This window comes from Mirounga leonina, unplaced genomic scaffold, assembly GCF_011800145.1.
Source record: "Mirounga leonina isolate KUSES-001 unplaced genomic scaffold, KU_Mleo_1.0 Mir_168, whole genome shotgun sequence".
In the NCBI taxonomy this organism is placed as follows: Eukaryota; Metazoa; Chordata; class Mammalia; order Carnivora; family Phocidae; genus Mirounga; species Mirounga leonina.
The window spans coordinates 63,188,200-63,206,045 of record NW_023270426.1 but is presented as its reverse complement, the minus strand read 5'-3'; the positions used below and the strand labels follow the sequence as shown (position 1 = coordinate 63,206,045).

The window sequence follows — 17,846 nt, the reverse complement described above, 5'->3', positions numbered from 1 at the left end:
TAAAATAAACACTCAAAAATGTTTTTTTATTTATTTTACTTACCTCTAAAAGAAAATCCCCTAGATACTGAATTGGATAAAATGGAGCCTTAAAATGGTCTTTTTCTTGCTCAGCCTTGATTCTTGCATTACTGGCAATCACATGAGTTATTCCACTTGGTGAACTTTTTGGTAAAATAACATTTGCTTTTCCAGCCTCCAGAACTCTAAATAAAAATGTAAATAGTATAAAAAGTATTTTTTTTAAAGCCTATTCAGTCAAATTATCTAAATCAATTACTTCCTAGAGTAGGAGTAGAACTTTCTGAAAGAATTAAGTTCCTCTGGGTTGAGTGCCATGGAGAATAACTACTGCAGTGATTTCTTAAATTCTAATTTGCTCAGAGAAGATATTGAAGAAATCATGCTCTTCTTTCTACTTATCCATTTCTTGATATGGAAAGACTTTTAAGAATCATGAATATTGAATTTATTACCTACGGAAAAGTCACCTCCATAGCCAAAACAATAATGAAAGAAATTTAGGGAAGTAGCTACCTCAGAAGGCAACATACTTCCAAGGAAATCATTCTAAACCACAAAAAAGGTACTACAGTTGCCAGCATCCTTTTAAAAAATTAGTTTTTGATTAACTTTTAACATCTCAAAAGTTTCATGAAAGTTCTGCTAGTGCTTAGGATTTAGAAAGCCATAAGAGAACACTGTTATTACCTAACAATAAGAAAAAGCCAAATTGGGGTGCCTGGGTGACTCAGTCAGTTAAGCAACTGCCTTTGGCTCAGGTCATGATCTCAGGGTCCTGGGATCGAGCCCTGTATCGGGATCCCTGCTCACTGGGGAGTCTGCTTCTCCCTTTCCCTCTGCTCCTCCTTCCCACTCGTGCTCTCTCTCTCCTCTCAAATAATACATAAAATATTAAAAAAAAAGAAAGAAAAAGCCAAATAATCTAAAAAAAATCTTAACTTTTCATGAACCCATCAGAGAACTGAGGTAACAACCAACCAAGAAACTTAATTTCCTGGAGAGTGATAATGATACGGCCCTTTGTGAAGAGACTGGACACTCAAAACTATTTCATTTTGCCAGGGTGCAGGAGAGAAGTAGCTGTCATAAAAGTAGGTAAAAATCAGGTAAAACTCTAACAAATTTAAGGGCCAAGTGCAAGTACCATGACAATTTATAATATCTGGGAGTCACTGACTCAAGGCAAGTCTACCCTCACTTGCAAGCTCTTTGCCTTTGCTTCAGTATTCATGAAAAAGATTATGGGCAGAAAACAGATTCCCTACTAGGTAGCACAAGTAGGCCAGTGAGGACTGGCTGCCCACCAAGAGACAGACATTAAACCTGGTCCACGTCCCTGGATCCTTCTCTCATATGAAGCAAACGTCCTATGTCATTGGGGTAAGGTAAGAAAGTCATATACTTTCAGAATCCAGGAAAAGAAGCACTGCTTCTATTGGGAGAATACATGTAAAATCCATGTGCCCTGAGAAAGGGGCAGGAAAACCTCCTGCTGCATAGCCCAAAAAAGGATCCACTGTTTCTGGACGAGGCAAAAGTCATCTGTCCCTGGACAAGGGGCAGAAGAAATGCCACTCAAATATAGGTTCCTGCGTCAATACAAAGCAGAAATCTAATACTGGAGGAGAGGCTAGAAATTCTCTCTTGCCCAAACCCTGCCCACAGATACAAAGCAGAATTTGGCTGCCATGGGGGACTGAGACACAAATATTGAGAAAGTCCCAACCCCAGAGAACAAGAACACAAAGAATGCTTAAGACTGAAGTCTATCAGCAAAACCAAAAACCCATCTTACTCTTACCTGCAACCTAGAGATGAGTAACAAGCAAAAGAGGAAGAGAATGACAAGAAAGTCCTGTGACCCAGCAGTGCTTCAGGAACTACTGAAAGCTGAGGGTGAAGCAAAAACATCAACTAAAAACCCTCCAGCACCCCAGGACTCAGATCAAGCACAAAGAAACTGTACTCCACTGCAGGAGTAACCAGAAAGAATGCATTGAAGGTAACTATAGCATTAACAAAATCCAAAACCTGCTCAAAAACTGACAAGATTAAGTCAGCTACCCATACTAATTGCCTTACAGAAAAAGTAAGCCCATTTTTGGATCTAAATACTTATCTGAGCCTCTATTGCTTTATATGTGATATCTATACATGCAATAAAAAAATATAAGACATACACAAAAAGGAAGAAAACCAAACCACTGTGAAGAGATAAAGGAATATAAAGCACAGAGAGATGATCCATTTGTTGAAATTATCAGAAAGTGATTTAAAATAACTATGACTGAAATGTTTGAAGATCCAAAGGAAAAACTGAACAAATCGCATTAAGAGATCAGGAACTGAGCACTGAGTACATAAAAATGGTAGAAATAAAAGTTACTATATCAAAGAATAATCTCTTTGACAGGCTTATGAACAGACTGCATGCAACTGAGGATGGAATCACTGAACTTGACAGGTCAACAGAAATTATCCAACTGAAACATAAAAATGGGAAAAAAAGTTAAAAACAAAACAGAACATACAAAAACTGGAAAAGAATTAATTGGTCTAAAACATAGGTAATAGAGCACAAGAAAAAGAAGACAACAGAATTTAAAACATAATGGTTGAGAATTTTCCATAACTAATAAAAGATAAAAAGCCACATGTCCAAGAAGCTCAGAGAACTCCATGCAAATAACATGAATAAATAATAGACAATAAGCAAGATACAACACATCTGGACACATTATCAAACTGCTAAAAACCACAGGTAATACACTGTTTTTAAATGTTTAATTTCCAATTGTTCATTACTAGCATATAAAAACACCATTAATTTTTATGTAGTGACTTACTACTCTGTCATCTTGCTGAATTCAATAATTACTTCCAATAGCTTTTCTGGATAAGTTATTTAGTATACATCCATATCTCCTGGAAATAAAGACAATTACTTTTATTTCTTTCTATCTAACTCTATGTCTCTTAAATTTATTTTCTTTGCCTTATTTCACTGTCTAGTATCTCTGGTAAAATGCTGAACAGAAAAGGTCATAGTGCGGGGCGCCTGGGTGGCTTAGTAGGTTAAGTGTCCAACTCTTGATTTTGGCTCAGGTCATGATCTCAACGTCTTGAGATTGAGCCCCATGTCAGGCTCCAAACTGGGGGTGGGGCCTCCTTAAGATTCCAACCCCCCCACCCCAAGTCCTGGGAGCTCTTTTTCTTAAAAAAAAAAAAAAAGAAATGGTCAGAGTGAGCAACCATTTCTTAATTCCTAATTATGGAAGAAAAAAAAGTCCATGATATTAAATTTATGTACTTTTACAGTTGTCAGTTGCTCAGATTGAAGACACTAAAATTCCTAACAAAGTATCTGCAGATAGAATCTGCAATTATTAAAAATGGTAACACACTATGATTAAGTACAGTTTAGTTCAGGAAAACAAGTTTGGTTTAACATTTAAAATCGATCAAAATAATTTACCATATTAACAGAATAAAGGAGAAAAGACAATCATCTCAATAGATGCACATAAAACCTTTCAGAGCAATCAATCCATTTATAATAGCATCCCAAAACAGGAAGTACGTAGGATTAAACTTAGCAAAACATGTACAAGATTTATACAGTGAAAACTGTAATATATTAGTGGCAGAAATTAAAGACCTGGAGAGATAGGGAATCTATAAATAGGACAACTCGATATTGTTAAGATCTCAATTCTTCCCAATTTGACCTATAGATTCATTACAATCCTAGTCAAAATCCTAGCTTGCTTTTTTGTAGAAATTGACAAGGTGGTTAAAAATTCAAGATTCATCAAAACAGTTTTGAATAAGACAAAGTTGGGAGGCTCACCCAACCTGATTTCAAGACTCATTATAGAACTATAGTAACCAAAACTGTGTGCTTTTAGTATAAGGTACACACAGATACCAATGGAGTAAGAAGCCCAGAAATAGACCACACAAATATAGTCAAGTGACTTTTGGACAATAGTGCCAAAGTAATTGCACAGCAATTGAAATCTCGAACATTGCTAGGAGGAGATGTAAAATAGTACAACTACTTCAGAAAACAGTCTGGCATTTTCTTATAATGTTAAGTATACAACTGCCATCCGAGCCAGAAATTTCATTCTTAGTATTAACCCAAGAGAGAGAAAAACAAATGTACATGAAGACTTGTACTCAAATGTTCATAGAAGCTTTATTTATATTAGCACAAGTGAAGAACAAAACAAAACAAGAACAAAAAACAAATGTCTATCAATGGGTGAATAAACAGATAGTTATACATCCGCAAAACGGAATACTATTTGGCAACAAAAAGGAACGAACTCCTAATATACACAATAACCTGGATGAATCTCAGAAATAATGAGTTAAGCAAATGAAACTACATCAAAGAAGTATATATAGAATAATTCCATTTACATGAACTTAAAAAAAAAAGACACATCTAATGTACAGTGACACAAAGGAAATCAATGGTTGTCTTGTATTGGTGGGCAGAATTAAATGTGTAATGACAGGAACACTGTTAAGATTATATAAATGTTGCAGATCTTGACTGTGGTGGGGAGGTGATATGGGTGTATAAATTTCCCCAAATTTATCAAAATGTATACTTAATATCTATAAATTATACTTCTATAAAGGTGACAAAGGGCTTTTGCACCCCCCCAAAAGTCATTGCAATCTCGGAATATAGTTTACTCAATAAGAATTATTTTAAAAATATGATGTAAAAGTTAGAAAGAAATGAAATAATGAAGGAAACACGAACCATGAAGACTGTACTATATAAACCCCCCCCAAAAGCCTTTGTGATAAATACTTACAAAATTTAAAATTGCTTCAAAACTGAAAACAAGTATCTTCCAAGTTTTTTTATTTTGCTTGACTTAGCCAAAAGAATTAACATGGAAAGTTAAACAGAAACCCAAAAATAATTTAAAGCAATACTATAAAATAGATTTTATTCTATTAGACACATATGCTTAATTAAGTACAGAATCACTTAACTCGGAGATTAAAGAGTAAATCACCATGGCTCATTTGGACAAAATCAATAATTTCAAAGAAACAAAAAGGTATTCAAGCAAACCAAAATTATTTTTTCATTCATTGCTTAGGTTTTATGAGATCTCATCTTACCTTACAAGAGAATCACTTCGTTTATCAGCTCTAACAAGGAGGACAACTTTCCATCTGTGGAAGGCTCCTGGAGCACCAGTGCGTTTCAGTTCTTCACGCCATCTTTTAGGTGCAGATTGCATTTGAGGAGAATAATGGGAGTCTTTTTCAATTTTGTAGCCCCATTCATAAGTTGTTTCATCAAGCCATCTGCCACTTTTGGCACTATGAATTATGTAGTCCTTAGTTAGTACCCACTTTCCTAGAAAGCAAACCAACTGTCAGTTACAAAAGAATTTTGGTTCTAATGAATGGTCAACAATAAAGACCAAATATCAAATAAAATTTGACCTTTTTCATCCCAAGACTCTTAGGCTACAATGCCAACATTATCTCTGAATTATGTTTGTTTTCCCAAATTTTTGGTAGAGGTCTATGATGTCACTGAACATTGTATGTAATCTTTCCCATAATGATTCTAAATCTAAACATTACGAAATTAAATACAAACCTAAGACTTACTAAAATAAATGTGGTATTACTTAAGCTATGTCTACTATTGTTATTCACTGTTTTGGCTGAGATTTGTATTATTCTTCCTATGCTAAAAACTTCTTAAATAATGTTTATGCAATGTTACACTTTGTAAAACAAATTTATTGAGTTAGAGAATTTTTCAGAATATCTAATAACATTCTGTAGTTCCTTTATCTGGGCAATGGTAATTTTTCTCAACAGCAGGGACAATATAGGTTTTCATTTGTGGAGATAATAATAAATCCAAGTATATTTCTAGTAAATTACTCTAAAAACTAATAAATTTACTGAGTTAAAAATATTTTTTTTTTGGACGATCAGTGAACTAATGATATGCTAGTTCAATCACAGTAGAAGAAACTATAAAAGAAACAACAAGGGTGACAGAGAGGGGAAGACACTAAGTCCTAAGTTGGGTTTATGGAATTTAAAATCTTAGAAAAACACAATAGGGTGATCATTGCTTCATATCATGGATGGGAGGCGACAGAGTAGAAGAAGAATAAAAACAGATTCTTTCCAATGACAGATCAAAGAAAACAAACTTGACTGAGAAGAGCCGAGACTTTGACTAAAGCATTTTTTTGAAGGGGGGGCATTCTTATGCCCAACTTTTTTGTTAAAAAATTTTTTCTGACATAAAACACACTAAATCTTTGGTTAAGTATTCCTGCCTCTTTAGTACATTTTCATGTATTACAAAGTTTTACTTAGAAAAATCAAAGATATTGTAACAAATATTTTCAGAAAAATATTCAGATAAAATATTTCAAATAAAACCACATTTACTATGTTTGATATAATAATGATACTATCTATCTTTAGGAGATTAAGTTACTTTTTTTAACACGAAGATTTTTTTTCAAGGAAGAAAAGTAGTTAATTTACCTGCTGCACAAGCTGCTAAAAACTTTTCACTCTTACACAGGCGTTCAGCTATAAGATGTGTACAGTTTTTGTATTTCTGGAAGGAAAAATGCAAATGAAAAAATGTTACTAAAGGCAAGATTGACTTTATAGCACATTCACTTTATTCTTATCAAGAGGGCATTTTATCATTCTTAGACCATTATTATTTTTCAAGTCTATATTGAATATTTTATAAGTTTCTGTACTCACCTCACTCTTAATAAAAGTGCAATCTAGTTTTAAAAGCAATTTGCCTAGAGCTTCCTTTTCTTCCATCTTAAATCCTGTCATTTGGATGATATGCTTTGGAGCACCATCTTCCATCTAACATATATACACATAGAGAAAATAATATATGTTAAAGATAATATTCACAGGATTGATATTATTTTTTCTTACCTATGAGTGCTAAAAATAAAAAAATAAAACAAACATTTAATGAATTAAACATACAAGGCTTTATTGTAAATAACAATGTTAAGACTGCTTATGTGCAATAGAAATTGGTTTATAAAGTTATCTTCCCGGGGTGCCTGGGTGGCTCAGTCAGTTAAGTGGCCAACTCTTGATTTCAGCTCAGGTCATGATCTCAGGGTCCTGGGACTGAGCCCTGAGCTGGGCTCCACACTCAGCGGTGAGTCTGCTTGAGGATTCTCTCTCTCCCTCTGCCCCAACCCCCACTCACGTGCTCTCCTTCTCTAAAATAAATTAATCTTAAAAAAAAAATAAAGTTATGTTCCCAAAATGTGACTGTAAATAGATTTTTTTGGTGGTCTGAACACTGAATGTTTGTGTTCCTACATTACTTGACACTAAAACACACTGATATATGAATACAATTCTTCAGAAAAGATTATTTATATAAATATTATCATAGTAATACTAGCTTTATTTTAAGATTTTTTTATTTGAGAGAGAGAGAGAATGAGAGAGAGAGAGAGCACAAGAGGGGGGAGGGCCAGAGGAAGAAGTAGACTCCCCGCTGAGCAGGGAGCCTGATGTGGGACTTGATCCTGGGATTCCAGGATCATGACCCCGAGCTGAAGGCAGTCGCTTAACCAACTGAGCTACCCAGGCGCCCCTATACCAGCTTTATTTTAAAAGCACTGTTTTTGCTAAGAGCTTCTGAAACAAGTACACTGTGGACAATGAAACCTAATCAAATTTTTTAACAATTTTTAAAATATTTGTGGACAAATATTGAAGAGTACCTAAAAGTCATTACAGAAGTTGATAGAACTCATGTTCCCAAAGCATTTACACCAAATAACTTAGTATACTAGGTACATATTATGAATTGGATTCTATTCCCAGTCTACATTTCTTAACTCTGCTATATGTTCACTTTATCACCTACAAAGTAGACTGAAAAAAATCACACTTTTCAAATTTATGTAAATAGAGACCTTAATCCACATATAAACGTAGTTCATAAAGCATTTGTATTTGAACTGGCACATTTAATAAGCAAGAAAGACAACACCTCACAATATTTTTAATGAGAATACAGGGTTTTGTTTACCTGACATTAGAACTTCAGAACTGATAGCACCTTAGAGAAAATCTAGTTTCTTTTTATAGATGAGGAAAACAGGGACTACAGAAATTGGTTATTTTCCATTTCTCTACCAGTTTTGTCACTACAGCTGTAGATTAGTGTTTAATTAATGCCAAAGAGCAAAAGCAGTTGACCTCTTTAAAGACAATTAAAAGCAAACTAAAAATTATACTTGTTTGAGCCCAGGAATAGTAACAGACAACTGGTGACAAGTATTACATAGAACAAGACAAGTATATAAAGACAAGATTTACAGAAATTCTATTGTCAAAGACAGAATATATATAGATACTAAAAACATATGAAGTACATACATATATGTGTTTATGTAAAACCTCAAAGAAAGTCTCAGGAAGTCTCACTATGACAATTTAAGGCATTACTCAGGGTTAAGATGAACCTTTATTTCCTTTGCTTAAAGTTTCTAAGAGGAGTATAACATCAGCTAACAGTACACCTGGTTTCTCTACCCTTCATCACTGCTTGATTTGGGAGAAGTTACTTGACAGGACTAAATGGATATGCTTTGCTAGACCTATCTGTATACTCGCAAAGACAGTTCATATTAATGCTTTCTGACATGTCCTAAGAAGCTGCCAGTAGTAGTCCAGCAGGCTCATGGGTAAATGAATTCAGAGATTATGTATGAAGAAGCACCCTGGAGTTGCACAAAGCTACCTCCTCCAAACCAATTTTTATTCAGTAAAAAAGCTGTTATTTTGACCCCAAAACATCAGACTTTCTTATTTCTCTATTGGCTCCAAGAGAGGGAAAGGGATATAATGCATTAACCCTCTAAAATACTAAAATTGAAGATAAAGACACTTTCTTTATGTTCTGTAAGGTTAAGGGTCTTCAGTGAAACATTTTTTAAAAGTTAAAAGGTTCTGGAGCATCTGGGTGGCTCAGTTGGTTTATCAGCCAACTCTTGATTTCGGCTCAGGTCATCATCTCAAGGTCCTGGAATTGAGCCCCAAGTTGGGTTCCATACCGAACAAGGAGTCTGCTTGAGAATTCTGTCTCTTCCTCTCCCTCTGCCCTTTCCCCTGTTTGCACAGTGCATGAGCTCTCTCTTTCTAAATAATAAAATAAATCTTTAAAAAAATAAAAGTTAAAAGGTTCTGGTACAAAATTATAAAATGCACATAACAGAGCTTGGCATCCTATGAAAAATCACTTATGTAAAATACTATCATCAGGACATAAAACATAAGTGGCTTCTTGCAGAAGGAATTCTTTCCTGTATTAATCATCAAATTTTTTAAACCAATTTTATGGGATATATGACATAGCTCCTGAATTATAATATCCGTTAATAAAGAGACTGGTAATACATAAAAACTTTACAAAGAATATGCTGTTACTTGAAATAATGATTTAGTCTGATGCAGAACACATACTAACACATATACAATAAAGCTGCAAGTGGATTATAAGGCGTATGACCAAAACGAAGGAGAAATGTTGCTTCTATTAATTCTAGGGATGTAAATAAGTCCTTTAAGCAAATTTCCTTTAGAAAATGGTAGGTCCTCCTTGAAAAAGAAAAGCAAAGCTGGAGGCATCACAGTTTCGGACTTCAAGTTATATTACAAATGTGTGGTGATCAAAACATTACGGAATTGGCACAAAAATAGACACATAGATCAGTGGAAGAGAATAGAAAACCCAGAAATGAACCTACAACTATAAGGTCACATCATCTTCAACTAAGCAGGAAAGAATATCCAATGGGAAAAAGATGGTCTCTTCAACAAATGAGAAAACTGGACAGTAACATGCAAAAGAATGAAACTGGACTATTTTCTGATATAATACACAAAAATAAATTCAAAATGGATTAAAGACCTAAATGTGAGATCTGAAACCATAAAATTCCTAGAGGAGAACACAGGCCATAACCTCTTTCTAGATATGTCTCCTGAGGAAAGACAAAGAAAAGCAAAAATGAACTATTGGTACTTCATCAAAATAAGCTTCTGAACAGCTAAGGAAACAATCAACAAAACTAAAAGGCAACCTAGGAATGGGAGAAGACATTTGCAAATGACATATATGATAAAGGGTTAGTATCTAAAATATATAAAGAACTTATCAAACTCAAAACCCCCCCAAAATAATCCAATTTAAAAATGGGCAGAAGACATGAATAGACATTTTTCCAAAGAAGACATCCAGATGGCCAAGAGACACATGAAAAGATGCTCAACATCACTGATCATCAGGGAAATACAAATCAAAACTACAAGGAGATATCACCTCACCCCTGTCAGAATGGCTAAAATAAAGAACACAAGAAACAACTGGTGTTGGCAAGGATGTGGAGAAAGGGGAACCCTCTTGCTCTGTTGGTGGGAATGCAAATGCGTGGAATCACGCTGGAAAACAGTATGGAGGTTTCTCAAGAAGGAAAAAATACAACTACCCTATGATCCAGGAATCGCACTACTAGGTATTTACCTAAAGAATAAAAAAAAATACTAATTCAAAGGGATACATGCACCCTGATGTTTAGAGCAACACTGTCTACAACAGCCAAATTATGGAAACAGTCTAAGTGTCCATCAACTAATAAATGAATAAAGATGTGGTATATAAATATGCAAATATATACATACAAATATATAAATACATACACACACAATGGAATATTACTTGGCCATCAGAGAGAATGAAATCTTGCCATTGGCAACAAGATGAATGGAGCTAGAGTATTATGCTGAGTGAAAGAAGTCAGTCAGAGAAAGAAAAGTACCATATGATTTCACTCATAGGTAGAATTTAAGAAACAAAACAAACAAGCCAAGGGAGGGGGTTAGAAAAGAGAGTGAGGCAAACCAAGAAAGAGACTCCTAACTATAGAGAACTGTTGGTTACTAGAAGGAAAAGATTGGGGGGGAATGGGTTAAACAGGTGATGGGGATTAAGGAGTGCACTTGTGAAGAGCACCAGGTGATGCATGGAAGTACTGAATCACTATACTGTATGCCTGAAACCAATATTACACTGTAAGCTAACTGTAATTTAAATAAAAACATTTAAAAAAAAAAGAATTAAACAACAAACAAAAAAGAAAATGGTAGGTCCATTAAGAAATACTAGATAAGTGAAATTCAACGTATCTATAAATATCATCTTGGTATTCTAATGGAAAGGCAACTAATTGTTTTTATATTTCTTGTAAGCCACTTTTATCAGAGGAACACAAGTGTTTTAACCATATTTAACTTACTACATTTATTTTATGCATATATTCTAAAGTTTTAAAAAGCTATTTCAGGGCGCCTGGGTGGCTCAGATGGTTAAGCGTCTGCCTTCGGCTCAGGTCATGATCCCAGGGTCCTGGGATCGAGTCCCGCATCGGGCTCCCTACTCCTTGGGAGCCTGCTTCTCCCTCTGCCTCTCTCTCTCTCTCTCTGTCTCTCATGAATAAATAAATAAAATCTTTAAAAAAAAAAAGCTATTTCAGAGGCTATTTCAGGAAATGTTGCCAAAAAAAAGGGTAAGTTTAATTAGCTTTGAAAACCTAAAATCGTGGGAAACCTGGGTGGCTCAGTTGGTTAGGTGTCCAACCCTTGAATTTAGCTCAGGTCATGATCTCAGGGTCATGAGATCAAGCCCAGAGTCAGGCTTCAGGCTGGGCGTGGAGCCTGCTTGGGATTCTCTCTCTCTCCCTTTCCCACTGCCCCTACCTGTGCCAACCCCCCGCACTCCAGCGAGCTCTCTCTCAATAAATAAAATCTTAAAAAAAAAAAGTAAAATCTTGCCTATCTGGCTATTCTAAAATACTAACATACAGAAACTACTGTTAAATAATCAGAATATACATACAGAAAGCAATGAAAAAAACTCAAAGGTAATGCTATCATCCAGAAAGTTTTAAAAACTGTCCTTTAAATTTATTCTTCTGCTTCCTGAGAACTAAATGTATGTTATATAGAACTGTAAGGGGAAAAAAGTTATTATACTATATTCCTCTTTTAGATCAAGTTAATTAACAGCTATTTTACAATTTGAATATTATTAGTGACATTTTAATACATTTTGATGTATAAAATATTAAGTGATTTGGATGTGTATCATGTAGTTTTTATCTTAAATCATATTATCTTTATAATGGAACAAAAACACCCACTTTGTATATTTAACAGCATTTTCTGTCAAAGCAAGAGTCCACAATAAAATGAAAGCAGGACCAAATGTGCTTAAATGGTAGAAATCAGGAAAGTTTTTTTTTTTAAGATTTTATTTATTTGAGAGAGAGAGAATGAGAGACAGAGAGCATGAGAGGGAGGAGGGTCAGAGGGAGAAGCAGACTCCCTGCTGAGCAGGGAGCCTGATGTGGGACTCGATCCCAGGACTCCAGGATCATGACCTGAGCCGAAGGCAGTCGCTTAACCAACTGAGCCAAATGTGCTTAATGGTAGAAATCAGGAAAGCATTTTTAATGCAATTTCTTTCCTCTGAGTAACAAATATGAAACGAAACTAAACAAGCAAGAGGAAAGGTAAGAAATAAAGGTGAAATAAAAGGATGTCCTGATTCAAACATTATGCAAATCAGGGGCGCCTGGGCGGCTCACTAGTTATGCGGCCAACTCTTGGTTTTGGCTCAGGTCATGATCTCGGGGTCCTGAGATCTGCCCTATGTTGGGCTCCAAGCTCTGTGAGGAGTCTGCTTGGGATTCTCTCCCTCTCCCTCTGCCCCTCCCCTGCCGTGCACTCAATCTCTCTCTCTCTCTCAAATCAATCAATCAATCAATCTTTTTAAAAAACCACCATATAGGGCATTTACTCCCAAGTTTATCAGAAAAACTGGGCTATTGGCTAAACTTTCACAGAACTGTGAATCGTAGTGATGGCACACAATAACTAGCAAAATTTCTTAAAAACAAATTCCATTAACCTAATCAAATAGTGTCCTATAATCAAATGATCTGCTTGAAATAACAGTTTACAATACATTTAGCAATGCTTTTTAATACCACATCCTACAACAAACTTACAAGCTGGATCACAAATCTAATTCAGAGATATATGAAAAAAATAATAGCTATAAATATAGAAATAGACACAGAGATACATGGATAGAGTTATTTATATTTATAAAACTGGCAGTATAATGGTTCTTCTTATGACCCTGCAGGATTAAGAAAACAAGAAACAACAGCCTGATATGCCAATGAATCCAAAGAGAGCACTATATAATATGGTTTAATACCTACTAAAGACTCAAACAATTCAAAGTCCTTAAAAATAGGATCAAGTTTTGTGTGAGTGGTATGTTCTGGGATATGAGGATCAAGGGCTAACTGGAAGAAGTCTTCTAGCACAAGAAAGTAAACACACTGCAATATAATTTTATCATTGGTATTTCTAGGGAAATAACTTTTTCTAGAACTTGTAGGGGGCGTTCCTTCAGGCATTCATCAGAACATACTATCCTAACACAACAAAAAGAAAACAAAAATGATAGCTTTTTTTTTTTAAAGTTAAAGGTTTTATCTTTACTGTCAAAAAGTGAAAAATTCTATACTAGAGTCGTCATTACAAGAAAATGCTTCTGTTTTAATTTTTTGAATGTTGTAGTAATTAAAAAAATATTTAGTTACTTACCTCGAACCATATAATACACACAACTAAGGAGATAATGACTGTGAACAGAGCTGGCATTTATGCAGAGAAAGCAACTGTCTCTGTGGTGTGGACTTTCCCAAAATATCTCCCACATGGGCCTATCCCCGATGCCTGAAATTCCTCTGCAGTTGGTGCTAGTTAGAAATGCAAATAAACCTATAGCACTCATCATAATTAAGAACATTTTATTATGTACTAGCTTTTTAGGTCCTATGAATTCTTTACAATATGACACATAGCTGAAACATATTTGAATATGATACACAGAGTATGTTGAAAAGAGAAGTCAGGGAAAAGTAGAGGCAGGAATACAGATGAATGCAAAGGTCTGGTTCAGGAAGGAGGATAAAAGAACAGGGTCTAAGAGTTGACTGAAAGAAGAAAGTGCTGCCAAAAACGGGCAGGGATGCTTAACAAGGTTTGTGGTAGGAAATGCTACTCTGCATTACAAGTGATTTTATCATCAGCCATAGGGTTTCACAGAACTTTGAAAACATAACGCACTCTGTAAGTTGTATGCTGATAACTAAGATAAAGGATTTATTAAAAGGTTTATTTGCAATTAAGAACTAAAAATTCCCCCAAAGTAACTTTTACTGTCAATTGTAATTAATCCATGATTATAGAAAATTTTAAAAATACTAAAGTATATAGAAAGATTAAAATCACCTGTAATCCCTGCATCCATTAATACTACCGTTAACACCTGGGGGCGGGGGTAGGGCTTAAAAGTTTTGTGTGTGAAAAAACATATATATACAACAAAATTGAGATTATCATATAGTTCTGTATCTTAATTTTTATTTAAAATTACATTGTGATCATTTTTCCATTCCAGTGAATATTCTTCGTTTCAAGAACACCAGGTTGAAAACTAATGGTTTCTTAATGTTATTCTAGTGAACTATTTTGATTTTAAATCTAAAGAAAATCATCTTTAAAATTTCCCTTTTCTTGAAAAGATTTATCAACCCTTGAATACAATCAATATTGCTGCTTTGAATTCAAGAATTTTAAGATTTTCATGGTTTCTCTTATCTAAAGTGTTTAACTGGGAAAGTAAATAAGTGAAAAGGGTCAAAGTGTTACATCACTGTTTTAACCAGTATTGCAAAAGGTAGATACAAATCACCATATTCATATTGAGTAAACTACTATTTGGCTCTGAACGCTATAAACATCGAGTGGAGTTTAGGAATTCTGTACCCTCCTGGCCTAGGAGCCAAATTAGCCCTTTGGCTTAATTTCATTCAGCTAGCCTTTGGAAATTTTTCCTTAAAGATGTAGTGTCTCGTTCGGTCTCATCCTTTAAAGATACGGAATATGTGTGTGCATGTATATATGTTATTGTGTGTGTGTACATATATGTATATATACGTAGTTATTTGATTGCAGTCTCCAGTGGCGATTTCTAGATGCTCTTACTTCAATGGCATTATTTGGGAAAGGAGCGGTCATACTCAGTCTCTTTGAGGAGAGGGAGGAAATGGAGCAGTTGCAGCCAAGTGACTGTGGTGAGGAAGAAATGACAGGCTAAGAGGACTTATGGAAGTGTTCAATCTATCCAATAACATTCAGAGAACAGGCTGAACTGGAGATGCTATTTTTATGGATAAAGGGGCCCTTAAGGAAGCGAGATGAAACAAGAGAGACAATGTTCAGGGAAAAAAGAATGGATGGACAGTCTATGTTGGTTAGCCATAGGGGATGAAAGTCAAATCTGCTTTAAGTTTGTATTAGGAACTCTGTATTACTTAACTATTTAGTAGGAGCATAAGATGTAAGGTTAAAAAAGCAGGAGTTCACTTTTATTGAGGACCTACTATGGTCTACGCAGTACATGTTAGCTCGTTTCCATACAGACAATTTAAGCGCTGTTTACCCTGCTCATACAGATGAGGATACTGGGGAATCTTAGCAATTAAGAAACTAGCTCAAAGATACACAGCTAGCAAAATAGTGAAATCAAGGCTCAGTGCAAAGACCTGCCTGTTTCTGCAGAAGTGATATACCTTTTCTATGATACCACTTTGACTTAAATTTCAGAATTTAGTCTAATACTTTTAACCATATTATAATTTTACAAAGTAATCTATTTTTAGCTAGTGCAAGAGAAAAATACACTGCAGGTAAAGGAATCTACTATGAGGGTGAGGAGATATTTAGACAAGCTATATTACTGAAAATATTTAAACATAATTATAAAAATAACTAATGTCTAAAACTTTAAAGCATTTCTTTTTTTTTTTTTTTTAAAGATTTTATTTATTTATTTGAGAGAGAGAGAATGAGAGAGAGCACATGAGAGGGGGGGTCAGAGGGAGAAGCAGACTCCCTGCCGAGCAGGGAGCCCGATGTGGGACTCGATCCAGGGACTCCAGGATCATGACCTGAGCCGAAGGCAGTCGCTTAACCAACTGAGCCACCCAGGCGCCAAAACTTTAAAGCATTTCTAAGAACAATCTTAAGAGTGCCATTTTCTTATGAAAAAGGAAATTTTTATTATTTTCCTCTCAAAATGGATCTTGTATGAATTAATCACTAGACTAATTCATATGGACTTCATCAAGAATAACAAAACAGGGCGCCTGGGTGGCTCAGTTGGTTAAGCGACTGCCTTCGGCTCAGGTCATGATCCCAGGGTCCTGGGATCGAGTCCCATATCGGGCTCCCGGCTCAGCGGGGAGCCTGCTTCTCCCTCTGACCGTCTCCTCTCTCATGCTGTTTCTCTCTCGCTCGCTCTCAAATAAATAAATAAAATCTTTAAAAAAAAAAAAGAATAACAAAACAGCCTATCTAAAGTAATTTCAATATAAAGGAAGTAAAAACTAAGTCAACTTCAAAGTTTCAGGGATATTTTACTTTCAAGCACTAAGATGTCCTTAGGAGATTAGAAATAGTACATACTACATTATGCAGCATACCTTTTCCATTAGCATATTTATGGTGAGTCAATTACAAATGTTACATAATATTCCATTACAGTTATATTATTGAGAAATAGGGTTCTTCACTTTCTTTAGGTTTTATTATTCAGTCTATGAACATGGTCTATGAACAATGGAATTGTTCATTTTAAAAACTGTTTAAGCATAGACTATCTTAGAATAATTCATCAGAAAAACACTGTCTAGTTAATAAGGTTATACTATTGGTTTTCAAAAAAACCAATTGTTTTCGGACATTAGGAATACCGTGGATACTGTTATGAAATAAATCATAAAAGGTTTGAATTTTGATTATGAAAGGTAACCACATTTAACCACTGTTTCAATGACTGTTTCACATGATTTATGCTTTCTACTCTAAAGAAGAAAATATTAAATCATACAATTGAACCCAAGTCAATAAGGTGAAAAAAAATCTGGATTTAGAAAATCTAAATCAGATCTAAAGGAGGCTGATTTGTATTATCGAAGGCTAATTGTCTTCACAGTAATTTATACGAAGTATTTAAAACATCCTGGATCATTTAAATTAAGAATACTCTTTAAGTTAAACAATCAAATTAACTCCCTTATAAAAATCCACCCCCAACATTTACTTATGTACCGAACACCTGCAAAACAGGTCAAATGTTCCTAAAACGGGTACATCTTGCACATCAATAGATACTTCTAGGAACTGAGGCATAACTTAACGACATAAACCAAAAAGTTCACAAGGCAATCTGTCATACGATACGTATGCTGCAAATTCAGTTTAAGTCTTCATTCCTAAGGTCTCAACGAAAAAAAAATTGGGGAGTAGGGAGAGGATAGTCATTCGTCAAAAAAAAGAGCTTGTCCCTTCCAAAACCAAGCTCCATGTCATTTCTGGGTCAAATCCTGATAGGGAGTATCCGTGACAAACCACTTTTTTTTTTTTCAATATGTAATAAGAGACTTTGGAAGTGGAAAAAATCTCAGGACAATCACTTAGTCTTGTTCTCTGCCTTCAGGCAGCTGAGACATTATAACACCCAGGAACGTACACCCTTCTTTAGGGAAAAGTGTGTGTGTATGTTTAAAGGCATACAGTAGCCGCAGAGATATAATCATTAGCACCTGGAT

General features: G+C 34.9%; 1 protein-coding gene across 2 annotated transcripts in view; it reads right to left on the bottom strand.

Annotated features, from left to right (window-relative positions):
- SLF1 (SMC5-SMC6 complex localization factor 1) overlaps positions 1-17,846 on the bottom strand; it is an 83,021-nt gene that overhangs the window by 64,382 nt on the left and 793 nt on the right. Inside the window, exons 1-5 of one of the 2 annotated variants that reach the window (XM_035014868.1) lie at positions 13,774-13,792; positions 6,811-6,924; positions 6,580-6,655; positions 5,176-5,416; positions 44-206 (exon numbers count right to left, since the gene is read on the bottom strand). In XM_035014868.1, the coding sequence (XP_034870759.1) occupies positions 44-206; positions 5,176-5,416; positions 6,580-6,655; positions 6,811-6,924 (594 nt within the window). In that variant the 5' untranslated portion in view covers positions 13,774-13,792. Of the gene's footprint in view, positions 1-43; positions 207-5,175; positions 5,417-6,579; positions 6,656-6,810; positions 6,925-13,773; positions 13,793-17,846 lie in introns of those variants that run through there. The other variant, XM_035014867.1, reaches the window with a different exon arrangement.